This window comes from Rhea pennata, chromosome 2 (assembly GCF_028389875.1).
Source record: "Rhea pennata isolate bPtePen1 chromosome 2, bPtePen1.pri, whole genome shotgun sequence".
Classification (NCBI taxonomy): domain Eukaryota; kingdom Metazoa; phylum Chordata; class Aves; order Rheiformes; family Rheidae; genus Rhea; species Rhea pennata.
The window spans coordinates 80269488-80285433 of NC_084664.1; the positions used below are offsets into that span (position 1 = coordinate 80269488).

Genomic DNA, 15946 nt, shown 5'->3' on the forward strand with positions numbered 1-15946 from the left:
TGAGAAAGTCTTCTCTGAGTAAAAAAAATCTCAGTGTTTCAGCTCACAGTTTATCTGGACTGTAAGGTACAAAATCTCACCAAAACAAAACTAAGCACTGCTGTGTTGCAGAGTAGAGCATCCTAATGTATAGTTTTGCTTAACCTAAATCATGTATTCCTACAACACCAAAAAATAGTGAACAATAAGACCAGCTCGACATCCAAGGAAATTTAGGAACAAGAAAACAATTGAAGTGACAAGCTTACACACCACAATACTATAGACTTTTTTGGCACAATGCAGTTTGAATTCCTTTCCATGTTTTGTGAACAGCTGAACTGTGTTCTCTTACAAAAGAAATTCATATGGCAGCCTGTGTACATCTGCTTTAATCTTAAAACAAAAGCAGTTTTGCTATCTTTAGTACAAGTATTATGAAAAGACAAAAAAGGACAGATGGTTTAGATTTTCTTTGCAGAAAGCAACAGAGAAGACTGACATCTTAACTATTTACGTAGGCCACAACCAATTACATGGCCACAGCAGACCAAGGAGATACAGAAAGCACCTCTTTGTCAACATCTCAGATATTAACTGCTTTCAGTGAGGTCTTGCAAAGAGCATAAAATAATTCTCTGCTCAATAGAGATAAATGCTTTAGTTCATGCAATTTAATTTATGTTGTTATTAGAACACTTAAACAACAGACACACTAATGCCAAATGAATTAATTTCAGTACAGTTAAAGCATATACTACCATTATGTTTAATAAACAAAGAACAAAACCCTTGAAAACCAATGTTAAAAAAGTTATTTATGCTCATTGCTTAACCCACCTGACCCATCACTTCTGCATTAAAAAAGTTTTTGGGTCAGCCACTTTCAAGCTCCCGAATTTCTGGCAAAAAAATAGTGGCTCTGCACTAGTAAGTAGAATGTTAACCTTGCAAGAGTAACGCAATCAACTTGGTCGAACAGTCAGTGCTTTCAATCCAATCTTTATTTTAAAACATTTCACTCCAGAATTAAAACTTCCTCCTGCCTGGAATTAATCAAATTGATAGTGGTTTTGGCAGAAATGCAAACAACAGGAAAAAAGTAAAGACAGCACATATGCAGCTTATCTTAGAAGATAAATAAAAATACAGAGCAGGTTATGAAGTAGTAAATTCACAGTAGTTCAGATAAACACACACACAAAACTTTTCCCTATTAGCCTAAAACAAATATTCAGAGAATAAATCATATATAAAAATATTGCCCTTGACATAAAGCAGCTAACAAGGCAAGCTGAATTAGCTCTATCATGGGGAAAAAAAAATTTCCTTTAGAAAGTCTTTTAAATATTTCCTCATTGTAGTAATTAGTATTTTAGAGAATTTAAGAGACACAAATTAACGATTTTCCAATTAGTAGGTAATTTAAAATGTAAAAAAAAAAAAAAAAAAAAAAAGGAGAGAGATATGACATCAGAAAAACATTGTTCAATCTAAGTGATTTAGTTTGAATCAATGACAAGATATTAAAAATTATAATATAAAAATAAAAGTATAGGGTTTTGAAGCAGCATTTCTTTTAAAGAAAATATTTGCTGTGAGCTGTACTGTTGCATTAAATCCTTACAAGGTATGGAGAGGCTTCTGTGCATTTCAGTTACAGTCTGTTAAATGCATCATAGGAGGGACGGTACGATGCAGCTCAATGGGTTTGGAGGATAATTATGGCATCTGAAGAATGAATTGGTTCACAGAGATCAGCTTCTAAAGAGCATCAGACAAAGCAAGTGTCAGTCCAGCACAGCCTTCTCCCCAGCAGCTCCCTGTGACCCCTTCTGGGCAATGACCCACACGCTGCAGGATGAAAAGCCATGATCCAAAGATACCATTGCCAACTTGGCAGTTGCACCTTTGGAGGCTGTGCCCAAAGCGCTGCAAGGATAGAGAGTGCGCTCAAACGCACAAGCTCTGAAATGAGGCCAGTCTTCTCTTGGCTGCGCACAGCGAATGCTCCCAAGCACTGCTACGTGGAGCGCACATTGCCAAGCAGCGCCCAGTTAACATCTGTCACTAGCTCTGTTTACAAGTGCGTCAACAGATGCTTGCAGCAAGAGACACTGAACCTTGACATCCTACATAAAGATGTAAACATTTCTCAAGAGAAGATAAATCTAGAGAACTAAAGAGGCACCCTGGCTAACTTCTGATGCTCCTTAACATTCCCCTGACTCCCCAAATTCTCACATATCTTTTAAAACCAAACAAAAAAAAGGCCCCACAAAACAACAAACTCAGAACATCCCTCAAACCAACATCCAAATAGCTATAGCAATAAGCTTTTAAAGTATACTAGAAATAATTATGAGAATTATTATAACTAAGCCAAGTATAACTAACTGCAGAATAATATGAACTTTACAATGTTTAGACAGATGGAATTCGATTTCCTGATATAAAGCTGCTGAATTTGGAATTTACCCTATGCCCTAAAGGCAGAGAATCTACTGTTTGAAACATGCATGAACTACACAATGTCAAGAGTCAACAGTAACAATTTTTTTAAGCACCTTTGAACTAAGAAGAATGAAAGTCTTCAGAAAAAGTCTACAGAAAGGGATCATTCATTTAACTGCAAAAACGGCCAAGATCAAAATTAACTGTGTATATTTGTATATTTTCTTAAGAGGTGGCATACACAAGGAAAAACATAAAGGACTTATTTAAAATAGTCCTTTTTAAGGGTGTATTTCAGGGGTAATAGATATTAAATTCAGGGAAATGTCAAAAAACCACTGCTCAGAAATACAGTTAATTCATCAGATGGAGGAACTAAAGTAATACGGTGCTTTTCAATGAAGATTCAGAAAATTCTTTTCCAGGAGGATTTCTCTTGGGTGCCTGATCCCACAAACCTATGCAATCAAACACAGCATTTACTGATAGGGAGTACTATTGATTTCACTATCTTAAACCTCAAGGCAAATGATGGTATTATTCATGCATTGGAAATATGAAAGGAAGACTCTCGTTTAAACGATTACTCACAGCAGTCAAGACTAGCACAAGAGAATCCCAAAGAAGTGCGAGAAAGGCCACAAGGCAAAGGAAAGAGCGTTTACAATAAATGCTTACCCTTCTACCTGCAGGTTTGGACTTTTTAAAAAAATAAACAAACAAGGAAAACATGAACTCCATTAGAATAATCCCATAGTAACTTCAATGCAATTTCATCACTGACTTCAAAAAATAAAAGCAAAAGCTCAGGCAAAGCCTACATCCAACTCTCTTGAATGAAGTCATCACAAGAAACTCTGCGGCCCTCAAATCAGGAAGGAAAAAAAAAGAGGGGTAGAGGGGGAAGGTGAAAACCTCCTTGGAAAGCATACTTGAGTTATGTTTAACAAGGAACATCTGCACCCTTCCCAGTCTTGTGGTGCATAAATGCCCCACCAGAGCCATATTAAGTTAAACACACAGGAAAAAATACTTTTCTTGCTGATCAAACCATTTGCAGGTGCCCCTTATTTGAAGCTAAGGATACTGAGCAGCGCGCTGCTTGATGACATAATATTGTATCGTAAAAGACTTCTTTGTCAAGAAAGTTCACAGAAAGCTGTTTTAACTGACAAAGTCTTTGCTGGTGATATCTAACATCTGTTTTTAGAGAACCTACATTTTTAGGATATTATAGCTCAGCTGCTTCTATTTATAACATATTTGATTTAAAAGTCTCCCTCATTCAACTAAGTAGGTATGCAATTAAGTATTCAGAAATCTCCATGTCAGACTCTAACAAGTATGTATTAATTAGCTGAACTTTTACTTCACTTTGTATTCTTCATAGCAGATTTCCCCTGCACACACACATCATGTCTTACATTTATAGAAAATATCCCTTGCAAGAGAATGAGTGTTACTTAAAGTATGTGCTATTAAGTGCTGTTCAGAAAGTCCAGAAATTCACAGGCTTGAACACAATGCTATTAAAAAAAAAAAAAAAAAAAAAAAAAGAAAAACATAATTACTATTTAAAAAAATGTAATAGGAATGCTGATAACATATTTGCTGGCATTGTTTTTATATATATACTTGAATGTACAAACGAAAAAAGAAAAAAGATATAGAGTCTCCTATTAGGAGACAAGAAAGATGTTTTCAGCATTAATGCTATGTAACTCAAGAAAGCAGTTCTGATGGAAGAAAGTTTGGAAGGTGTGAAATCTTAATAGTTTTGACAGGGGACATTTTCATGGTCTATGTACAAGAAGCTACGAGCACAATGCAATTCTCTTACATGTAAGGGCAAAAGCAAGTATATTATCAGAAAAATAGTAAAAACTGTATTACCAGAAAAGACAGACAAAGACTGGAAAGAGCTTTTTTCTCAACAGAACCACTGATAGTCTACTGAAAATGTGCATGTAAGTCATTTCAAATAAAGCATACTGTGACAGTAGGGGTTTTCAGAATTTTATTTCACATTGAGTATTTTATAAGCAATGTCATTAAAAATTTATAGAATATGGCGATGAGGAAATGTCTGCTCTACTGTAAATAAAACCCTTAAAGGAGAAGTATTTTTTAATCCTATAAATAAAGGCAACAAAAACACTCAAACAAATAAAATACAGTAACAGTAATGCAATCTTCAAAAAAAATACATAGCTAATGAAAGATTAGAACTCATTTTCTTAAGCCTGAGTATTCTTATACTGCACTGACATACTTTATATAACATTCACAGACATCATGTTTCCAAAACATTAGGCACAGACTCATTTACTATGTCTGTGCACACTAATGGGACTAAAAATCAAGAACAGCAAATGTGTACAATGTCTTCTCTTCTCAAAAGCATCTGGGAGGTGCTTATAAAGAGAAAAATATTTACAGTATGAACTGCCCACTCATCACAACTTCCCAAGTCATTGCAGATTGGTCACTGTACTTCATTTTGAAAACTAGTGCGCAGTAGACATTTCAGAGACAGTTCAGAGCTAATTACAGTCCAATGCCATTAAAATAGGCTCAGAGAGATTTTATAGCTTTCATCTGCCATTCCATTATCATTGGCCAGCATGGTGAAACATGGTCCCAGTGTACTTCTCGCCTCTTCTCCCCACCTCATTTCATTAGGTTTTCATCTGCCCCAACACAGTGCTACATTCTTTTCTCTGTAAAAAGCGAAGAATGTTTCTTAGCTACCTGCTCAGGGGACTCAATCCTACATCTTGGAATTCCTAAAACAGATTTACGTAGCATATATTCCACTCATTCTACCTAGTCACAGACATGGTGACAACAGCAAAAAGCAGCACCACAATCATTTTTAAAGAAAATTAACAGATGGACTGCTTAACTGAAACATTCAAGTAACACTAGATCAATTAACCTTGCTCAATAAGGAATAATTATATTACCATCTCATTATAAAGAAGGGATCCATTACCTGATCTGTAACTTGTTAAAACTCTAAAGAGTAAAGCATATTCTATACAATGAGTATTTGGTTTAATAGCATTCCATACAAGCAGCACTCCTTCAGAGTACAACTGTATGCTGCAGGTTTTTGTAGCAAATATATTTACACCATTCAAAACAGAATGGAAAGAAGAAAATAAGAATTTACATTCTCTGCTATGATTTTTTATTATTCTGCAAATTGACTCTGGCAAAGATTTGAAATTCAAACTTCAAAAAATAAAATCTGAGCAAAACTCTAGTAAATATGCCTTCCTAATCCCACTGCTATGTCAATCGCATCTCGAGAATTCATTCAAAATGTTGTTAGAAGTTGAAAAATGCAAATCCTAGCAGAAGACACAGAATCAGAAGATTAGTAAAAATGATAAAGTTGGTAAGAGTCGCAACACTTCCATCAGTTTGTCATTAGATGGGAACACAACCGCTAAAGTATTCAAAAGGGTCTTGAGAAATAATATACTTGTATTTTAGGCCATGCTTCAAAATCAAAACAACTCCACACTTTTGAGACATCATTCCTTACTTCCCTGCCTCATTCTTTAAAGTGATATGCAGCATTCCAGGAAGTGGATTTATGCTATGTAATAAAATATAAAAGTGTAAAGTAGCTTTCAACATACTAGGTGTTTCACAGCAGAGGTTGTGGTGTCTACTGTCTTCTTTTAAAAAAGCAGGCCAAACTAAAAGGTTTTTCAAGTGATATTTATAGCACTAGCAGATTTCCTAAAGAAATAGAATCAGTCAGGTTATATCAAGATAATGACTTGAACCCTTTTCCAAATTATCTGAAGTTGAAGCTTGTTTTATGTACACCACAGAAAGGCAAACTAACAGGTAATGTATGCAAGACTACTAGCAAGAAACTTTTCTAAATATGGATGCCAATATTAGCTCTGACATTCTTGGTTAAGGCACAGAAGAGGTCAATTTTTAGAGATATCTGGTACCTGCAAATCCCATAAAAGTAAGGATTAGAAGTTCTAAACGTTTCTAGAAGTCTGGTTCTTCATAGCTAAGTGTCTAATTACAAAATTCTGTGGAAAAATTACAGGTAGACCCTCTTACCTAAGCAATTGAGTCACTCCTATGAGAAGCTGGATAGGGCTTATGCTTAAACCGTAGTGTTCAGCGCTGGACATCGTTTGGAGCATGTGTTATTTTAAAAAGATACAGAACAATCTTTCTATTCTACAAACAGAATATACCTGTATGCTTTAATGTGATACATCCCTCCTTTTTTAGCTTTATGAAACCAACAGAGGATATGTTTTAAGCATCTTCACTCCATCTAGTCAAGAATTTCAGTAGAACAGGGTGCGGGTAAACTGTAAACTTTTAAATTCCAAAATTCAAGCAATACTAAGTACATAATTTAATATGCACTCTACAGTAAATAAACCAGCACACATGCTGTCTTCTTATTTTTCTGTGAAAAGGCTTTGCACTGAACAGTAGTTATTCTCGGTCTGCTTCTGTGGTTGTCTTCCTCAGTATCATGTGTCTCTGGGTCACCAATCCAAGAAATGTGATAACATGGAGCATATTATATTTGTACTTCAACTTTGTACAACTGGGCTTTCACTGCTTGTCTGCTATCCTGCATGAGGTAAAGATGGGCACCTGAATCCAACACAACCTATTACTGCTAGCACTTAAGAAACATTGCTCTGTATCAACATGCATCTTCTGTTTATTTCTCATTATTAGATGCTTCCTCCTTAAACATCTGTCCCCATGACCCTGCCACAGAAGGGAACATTCTTAAAATGTTTTCTGGGGCTAACAATCTCCTGTCTTCTTCACTCACCTCCTTTAAGCTAATCTCTCCAAAAAGGAGATGTCCTGAAGTTCCTTGAGGACATTATCCCTTCTTGCCACAAGGGATCCTTCTGAGTAAAAGGATGCAGGTGGACTGGGGATCTTGGAAGGGCAACAGATGGGACTAGGCAAACAACAACCAGGGAGCTGAACTCAGTCAAAAACAAAGGCTCCTTAACTGTCTTTTCAGACATTGAGGACAACAATGACTTCCATCTACATCTCTGGAGAAGCAGAAAGGAGAACATAACTAAATTTTCCCAGAGACATAACCATGCATAGGTTCTTGGATGCAACTTCCTCTTTGACTTCCTGTCTCCAAAGCTTTGCTGCACTTCTAGGGGCTCTAAAAAGAAGGAACACACATTTTCTTTGCCTCAGACCCCATTTGTTTCATGCCCACTTTCATTCTTCATTGCCAGGAAAACAGCAAATTAACCTAAGTTAGATTATATCTTCCCCATCAAAAAAGGTTCTCCAGTCCTGTCTGATTCCTTTCCTGTGCAGAAAAAGGTATGCAAGAAAAGTAAGGGTTCTCTGGCTCCGAAGGGAGTACTTTTCCATCATGCTCACCCTGAAAGACATTAAGCAAAGACTGCAGTAAAAGGCAGCACGTTTTCCTTTCTATCATGCCTTTCTCAGCCTAGTTCACTACCTGAAGCTAACTCCATCTGGTGAAAATAACCAACAAAAGCAAGCCAAAAAGAAGAAAAGACATCCTCTAAAAGTCAAGGAAAGTATTCTCCAGATGTTGATAACTGTGTCAACACAACTCAATCTAAAACTTGAATTTCACTGAAATTTCTTCAGGGAAGCTGCAAGAAGGGAGGTCTGGATAAACTATGGCCTAATAGAGAGTAGAATAAATACATTAAAAAAAAAAAAAAAGCCAGAAAGCAGAGTACTTCCAAGCCGTCAGCAAATGTCAGAGAAAATTTTGCTTTCTTCTGACTAAAAAAAAGAGGGGGGGCAAGTTTACAGTAGTGAGGTCTAGCCAACTTAATCAGCTGGCAACCAGACACTGCCAGTAATACACTAGCACAGCAGGCACACATTGCCTGGGATAGCTGAGGTAACTTGAGCAAATGGAATGGAGCCACTGGGATCTATTCCCATCTTTCCAAGCAGACAGGGAGGCTTGACAGCCAGAAGAAAATAAATAAATAAATAAATAAATAAATAAATAAATAAGAGACAGAACAAGAGAGAGGAATAATGGTCTCCTTTACAGTTCTCTGGTGATGAAAACAGAACAAACTGCAGTAAGTGTGTTGTCCTGATTTTGCTTTGGGAGTTCTGCATTGTTGCCTCTCACTGAATCAGCAACACTTCGCTACTGTGGTGTTTGAGTGCCATGTATCCAGTAAACTGAAAAACCAATGGCCCAAGTGGAACAAGGTTCTCAAATATGACAGTGATTCTTCAGCTGTGTCAGACATAGAGCAATTTACCAGATACACAACAGAAAAAGCTATTAAAAACAAAGTTCTACATTTAAGTCACCCAAAATAAATGTTTTGTTCACAAACTTTACATGTTTACTCCATCTGTTTTTCAATAAGGAGAATGGTTTCTCTTCCATAGTTGGTGGGGGGGGGGGGGGGGAGATGATGAATGCCCGTACCTGACCATAATCTGTCCTGAATACGATGACTCCTTCCGCACAGGAATGAACAGTACTTGGATAATGCTGATCATTTTCTCGCAACCAGACCCGAGATCCCTACAATAAACAATAAAAAAAAGTTACAGATGGCATAATTAAAAGCTGATCAAAGAATTCCACTCAAACATTTTTCTTAAGAAATATTTATCAGGTAAAAAGAGAGAAAACAAAAGCAAAATCCAAACAAGCAACTGAGAGAAAGGAATAAAATAATCTCTTATCAAACATTTGTCAGTTTCTACTGAGCCATTTTTTCCCCTCCTTACAGAAGTTCCTAAATGCCAGCAAGAACAGCTGGTGCTAATTCACTCAGTCACGTGCCTCATGTTAATACACGTAAAATTACAAAGTAGTGTCTGACTTTGCACATATTTTAAAAAATCTTCCTCAGAGATGTCAGGCTCACTGCCTGTTTATTTTCAACCTCTGCTTGGACCAGTGCACTTCCACCCAATCATCTGTACAGTCTCCATTTCACATTTTTTCTAAGCCACTTTGACCTTTATACTATCTTCCTCTCGTGGCTGCACAAGAACTCAGGATAAAAAAAAAGAAAAAAGAAAAAAAAAACACTAGCAGGAAAAGTGACAGAAATAATGTTTATTTTTTTGAGCTAGGGAAGCAACAGAAACACAATCAGCCACCTATGTCTGTCTATTAAGACAGGGTAGGCTCGGACTTTTAACTGCCACCTGGCTATTAACTCTTAAAGCAGCCCAGACACTGCTAGTAATACGGTAACCTATGCTTATCCTCGGTAAAGGATCCAGCAGCCAGAAAGCAGAGATGTCCAGTGCTGAGAATAAGGAGGAAAGTGGATATGGGAGGGAGCCTCCTCCATGTGAGGGGAAAATCTACAGCTGACAGCACGGCTGTAGTTGTAGCGAGACTACCGAAGGAAGCAGTGTCAAAAATATCACGTTAATGATACCCATGGAAGTTGCTCCAGTGTAGAAGAAGCCATCAGCTGCCACGATATTCAATAGCAGCACCCCAATGCTCTGACTTTAAACCCAAACTACACTTTCACGCTACAAAAACAGGCTGCCAGCTCCACATCAGAATGGCAGTATTTTACGATTATTTACAGAACAGATTTTTTCCATCAGAACAGACAAATTCTCTCCAGAGGTAAAGGGGTGATAGAAAAGAATTAGTAAATAGCAGTGAATTTGGGTGAATAATCTTAAGACTCAATTTGAATAATTAATTTTACATCCCAGCATATGAAGACTGCCGTTGTATTAATTCCTACAACATAGAAACTAGATTTACTACCTTCCTAAAAGTTGGAAGAAATGAATTCTTTACAGACAATCGAAGAAGCACAGCCTTTTATTCATTATATACTTAAGGTGAGTGGCCCTATCATAGAGTTCAGCTGTATTATGTGTTGGATACCCTTAAGATTATGTTGAATACACATTATTCTGTGATTCTTGTGTTTATGTTGGGAAACTAATAGCATCAAGAACCAAAACAATGCTCACATGGAGAAGAAACTTTTGCTGCTTCATTTCTCTGAATGGTAACAGCTTAAACACATATAAAGGGTTATATAAGAGCATCTCTGGTCTTTTTTCACCTCCATCTTTTAGCAAACCTCATTCCATTTTAAATGGTTTAAGTGCCTACAGAGCTGTACAGCATTTTACCTTTGAAACCTCAAGCCAGATGGTTTCCAGGTTTATAGCAAATCTAAGGCAGTTCAAATGCAGGGTATGTCGACTTAAAGCACGGGGTCAATGCAGAGCAGGAAAGAGTAGACAGTGTTGAGAAGGGCAGAGGTGAGCAGAAAGCAGAGAGCTAGCAACTGAAAAGGGCAAGAAGGAACAGGGGAACTGAAACAAGAAAAAAACAGTACACGACAACTAAGAAATAGTAAAAGTGAAAAAGGATTTAAACATTTAATCCAATGATAACAGAGGAAAGATTTCCACCAAGCTCATTGGGTCTGAATCAGACTCTGGCAGTCCAAACACCCTAATGTCCTGGGTACTTGTATTGCTTTTAATATTCTCAGGCAGGACTAATACTCTCATACTGACTACTTTAAGGGTGCCTTTCACTTTGTGTTTTCAAGAGGAAGAAAGGCTGAAGTGAAACCAGACATGCTCCAACAGATTCAAAAGTCTTTTCATCCACGCAGTGTTTCAGAGCTACCAGATGTTTGCTTCTGTAGCAAACCGTTCATCTTACTCTGTTACACTTCAGTTAAAGCCAACAAATAGAAAAATACGGTTTTTCTCTAACATTTTTAAGAACAACTCAGATTCAAGGGTGATGACAACTTTGAGAATGACATCCTCAGTATTAAGCAATATTTACCACAGCTACAAGTGCAGTAGACAAAGGCTTTTTCGTCTTAACTACCGAAGAGCACAGCTGTTACCATCAGCAAACAGTTCGTAAAAGCATCCTCTCCACTACCACCACCCCAGAGGAAGTCCCTCCACCACAGAAGCAGCGCCGGCTCCTGCAGGATCCCGTTGGTCCCATACGGTCGCATGCCTTTCTGAACTGAAGAGTCCTGCTGGCATACTGAGTGAGCTGATGACAGAAGCAGCCCGAGAGGTAGAGCTGACACTTGCAGATGCCTGTTAACCTGACGAGCTCAAGTTCAGTTCCCAGCAGCCAGCTGCTGCCCAGGAAGTGCAGCCACCTTCACCACCTTGCCAACTGGCTCTTGAACATTCACATTTCCATTTGCTCCCCATGTATGTAGTTCCACTTCTGGGGAGGAGCGCAACATACTGCTCCTCCCTGTGCAGCGAGGCTTCCTGACAGGTAATACAGATACCTCCTTACTGCTAACTCCAAGACTGTCTCCTAAACAAACAGTTTACTGAAGCCCCCTGTGCAATACTTTGGGAAACTCCTTTACAAATAAAGAGCAATTTGTTGTGAAAAACGTGTATGTAAGTGTGCTACACATGCAAGTGGTGTAAAATATACCACGTAAACATGCACACTGTGCAAGAGACTACTTATCTACCAAGCACATTCTACCATATAAAATGCTTAGAGCAGTTAGAATAAAGCATTTTTCCTCATTCTTTGATATCCTTTGATATCATTAAACCTATGTATCAAACAAATACTTACAGAAGCATTATGAGATGTAATACTCCTAAATTAACATAAGAGACTAAAAGAAAAAGAATATTGAGCCTAGGCAACAACCCCATTCAATCTGATAATAACAAACAAAAAATACTCAAACAGTGATTAATAGACTCATTCTGGCATGAAACTGAAGTTGTTCAGATCATAGTAAACTTCTACTTGGTCAGACTCCTCCATCTTGACAAAATGTTCCCACAGGAGCAAGGCAGAACAAAGCTTCCTCTCAACCTGCTTTTTCCCCCCTCTGTAAATAACTGTTTTGTTCACAAAGTGCAACAGCTTTAATGAAAGTGGTTGACATTGCCAAGTTCTGGAGACATGACAACTAGGGGGTGGAGGCATGCATTACATTCACCACAAGCAGAGAAGGGAATTTGGCCCTGAATTTCCTACTTTCCAGAGAGATGCTTTAGCCAATCTATTGCTGGTCAAGAAGCATCTGTACTGCTCAGTCTCCATCTTCTCCTTGTGAATTTGATCCATCTAAATACACAAATAAGTAGCAAAAAACTATTTGTCAAAATGCAGACATGACAAGTTTTTAGGGTACTTCAGTACAACCAAAATTCCGTCATTCAGCTAGTTTATTATTTGTCAAAATCTCCTGGCTCAAGTGACAAGAAGCTTATGCTCTCAAGGGCAATGAAAAAGCTTATAAACATAAAGCCACAATATTTGCCAAAACCTCAGCATTCAAAATAGTCTCTAAGAAGAATGTTTTCCATCTTGAAATTATATAATTCATTCTGTCGCTTTCTGACTACAAAGGGAAAAAAAAAGAAAAGAAAGAAAAGAAAGAAAAAAGAAAAGCTGCCTGCACAGAAGCATTCACTTGGTTGGATTAGTCCTAAAATAAGCTTTTTAAAGCAAGTATGAAACAGTTTGATTTAAACAAATGTACATTGTTAAAGGTCAATAGCTACTATTCAGAAAAGGCTGGATCAATGCAGTTCACAAAGCCTGAGGCACTTGAAATGCAAATACAAAGTGTTCTCTGGCAAGGTAGTTCAACAATACAATATCTGTCCACGGGCAGAGTGCACTGCAAGACCTTTCGCTGGGTGGGAGGGGGAGTCTTCCTAAGGGAACCGGTACAAGCTCCACAAGTTAAAACTGTGTGTCTAGCTAGTTATGCAAATATCCTGCAATCTCTCTGCAATATGTAAGTTATTCACAAGTCAGTTTTGAGAACAAAATCCTCACTAATAATTAATTTATGGAGAAGATTTCAGATATACTCAGACCAAATCTTTAGATCTACAAAAGCCACAAGTGAGACTACTTTGATTAAGGAGCTCAGGTTTATTATTTTGTAATCCTTGAGCAAGTGCAAAGAATTGTGTTTTGAAACTGCCCACTATCTCTGGCAGTTCATTTTAGAAGGACGTCAACCTCTCTAAAGAGGGTCTGTATTTTTAGTTAAACTCCACTAAAGAAAGCTAGGTTATAAAATACAAAAGTTCATTGAAATAAGATTCGGAGGTGTCCTTTCTTAGGCAAACAGAGTCTATGAGTTACCTGCAACTGAAGAGAATAATGCTGGAAAACACTGGAAGCCCTCAATACAGTGTGAAAGTAAACATTGTTACTTTGAGGGAAAGCAAGGACTGACCTGCAGGATGGAGACCTTTGTGGAAAGGAACAGAAACCAACCTGTTTTAGTCCAAAGGCCTCTTGCATAGGTGTGAATAACTGCTGATGATTAACTAGAAAAGGTCAGCTTCTGTATCTGTTGGAGATACAGGCACTGCAGCCTATGAGCCAGGCAATTGCGCAAATATCAGCACAAGACTTGCATAAGGAACGACTCCACTGAACGCACAAAGTAGTGTATATTGTTCTAAAACTATTTTTAGAGGAGAAGCCCAATAGCTTTGTTACTTTAGAACTCCCTGACAAGCAATCTGACATACTGCCATTCAGCTATTCTATGATAAGAGAAAGGGGGGAAATCAAGTCAAAAAGCACATAGCAAAGCACAACGGTTTTTATTTGAGTGAAGTGAGCTTGTAAAAATATTTGGAATAGCATTTACACAGAAGAATGGCCATATGCCATCATTTCCATAGCACAGGGAAAGGAATTAAGTTTGTAAATCTCACAGCTGCAAGACCACCTAAAGCCACCTCTGATCTACCTTGCAGATTTTACTGCTGAAAATGGAAAAACTCCTACTTGTATTCTTCTGTATTCTGTTTTCAAAGATGCTAAAAAATCCGTTCCTTTTTTACCTTCTATTGTAAATATGCTCTGGATATCATAGAATTAGCTAAGTAGTTTATCTCAATCAAGTAAAAAGGCAGACCACTCTTCCCCAAACCATAATTAACAAGCTAGATTTTGTACACATATAGGTTGTATGTGGAAAAAGTAATTACCTGTACAATAATCACATTGATACATGTATTTATATATGTATACACACGTATCTATGAATGTACTGTACATTAACAGTGTCCTCATCCAAGTCAAAATGCTACTCATTTACATGTTATAATATAAAACCAGTTGACTCATCAACACTCATGTCAAAACTGTTTTAAATCAAAGATGATTAATGTAGGTTATGGTGTATCTGCCATCCAGAAAGCATTCCATCATCAGGACTCAGCAAAACAAAAGCAACAACGGTCAATACATATTTAGAAGACCTTTCGTTTATGCAGTTATGCGTATAAATGTATAGTTTGAGATAGGTAGAGATAATATTTAACGAGGTCAAACTAGCTAAAACCTAGCTAGCTAAACTTAACCCACATTTATCTCCATTCCTCCTCTCCACTAATTCACACACTGATTGCAAGGAGAGCCGCAGGAAGAAAGTAGCTTTCCAGACAAAAATGTAACTTTGCAAATTTCATGTTAATAAAAACCTTTCCTTCTGAAAATACTGATTTCATTACTCCTGAAAACTCTTCAGTATAGGATTCAAAAATCTTAGTATGCTGGGTGCACATGAGACTAGACCAGTTTGCCAGTCATTGGCAAACTCTTGCGAGGTTCACTGGAAGAAGGATTTTGTATCTCTCACTGACCCAACTCAAAATGAAGCATTTGGCCTCTTAAACAGAATGCCACACCTGTTCTTCCATATCTAAGCCCAGGGAAACAAACAAGTAGCAAGGGCCGTTTTGTCTCATGTATTACTTTGTAATTTACAATATTTTGCTGGACCTAGATCCCCTTATTTGCAGAAACCCCAGCTTGGGTTTCTTCTGCTCATCAACAAGGTGTTTCCATACAAGATGGATTTCAATGGTGACTGAAATACTAAGTATCGAAGTCTCTGTACACAACCACTGCACAGCCTTTTGATATCCACAAATCCATGGGCCCTGATGGAATGCATCCACAGGTACTGAGGGAGCTGGCGGATGTTGTTGCCAGGCTGCTCTTCATCATCTTTGAAAAGTCATGGAGAACTGGAGAGGTGCCTGAGGACTGGAAGAAAGCCAGTGTCACTCCAGTCTTCAAGAAGGGCAAGAAGGAGGACCCAGGCAACTATAGGCCAGTCTGCCTCACCTCCATCCCTGGAAAGCTGATGGAACAGCTCATTCTGGATGGCATCTCCAGGCATATGGAGGAAAAGGTGATCAGGAGTAGCCAGCATGGATTCACCAAGGGGAAATCCTGCTTAACCAATCTGAGACCCTTCTCTGCTGGAATAACTGGCTGGGTAGATGAGGGGAGAGCAGTGAACGTTGTGTACCTTGACTTCAGCAAGGCTTTTGACACTGTCCTTCATAACATCCTCCTAGAGAAGCTCAGGAAGTGTGGGTTAGATGAGTGGAGAGTGAGGTGGCTTGAGAACTGGCTGAAAGGCAGAGCTCAGAGGGTTGGCATCAGTGGCGTGGAGTCCAGTTGGAGGCCTGT

General features: G+C 38.0%; 1 protein-coding gene across 1 annotated transcript in view; it reads right to left on the bottom strand.

The window, feature by feature from the left end:
- Positions 1-15946, bottom strand: part of MYO10 (myosin X) — a 174563-nt gene that overhangs the window by 129758 nt on the left and 28859 nt on the right. Inside the window, exon 2 of the mRNA XM_062569834.1 lies at positions 8906-9004. Within this exon, the coding sequence (XP_062425818.1) occupies positions 8906-9004 (99 nt within the window). The remainder of the gene's footprint in view (positions 1-8905; positions 9005-15946) is intronic.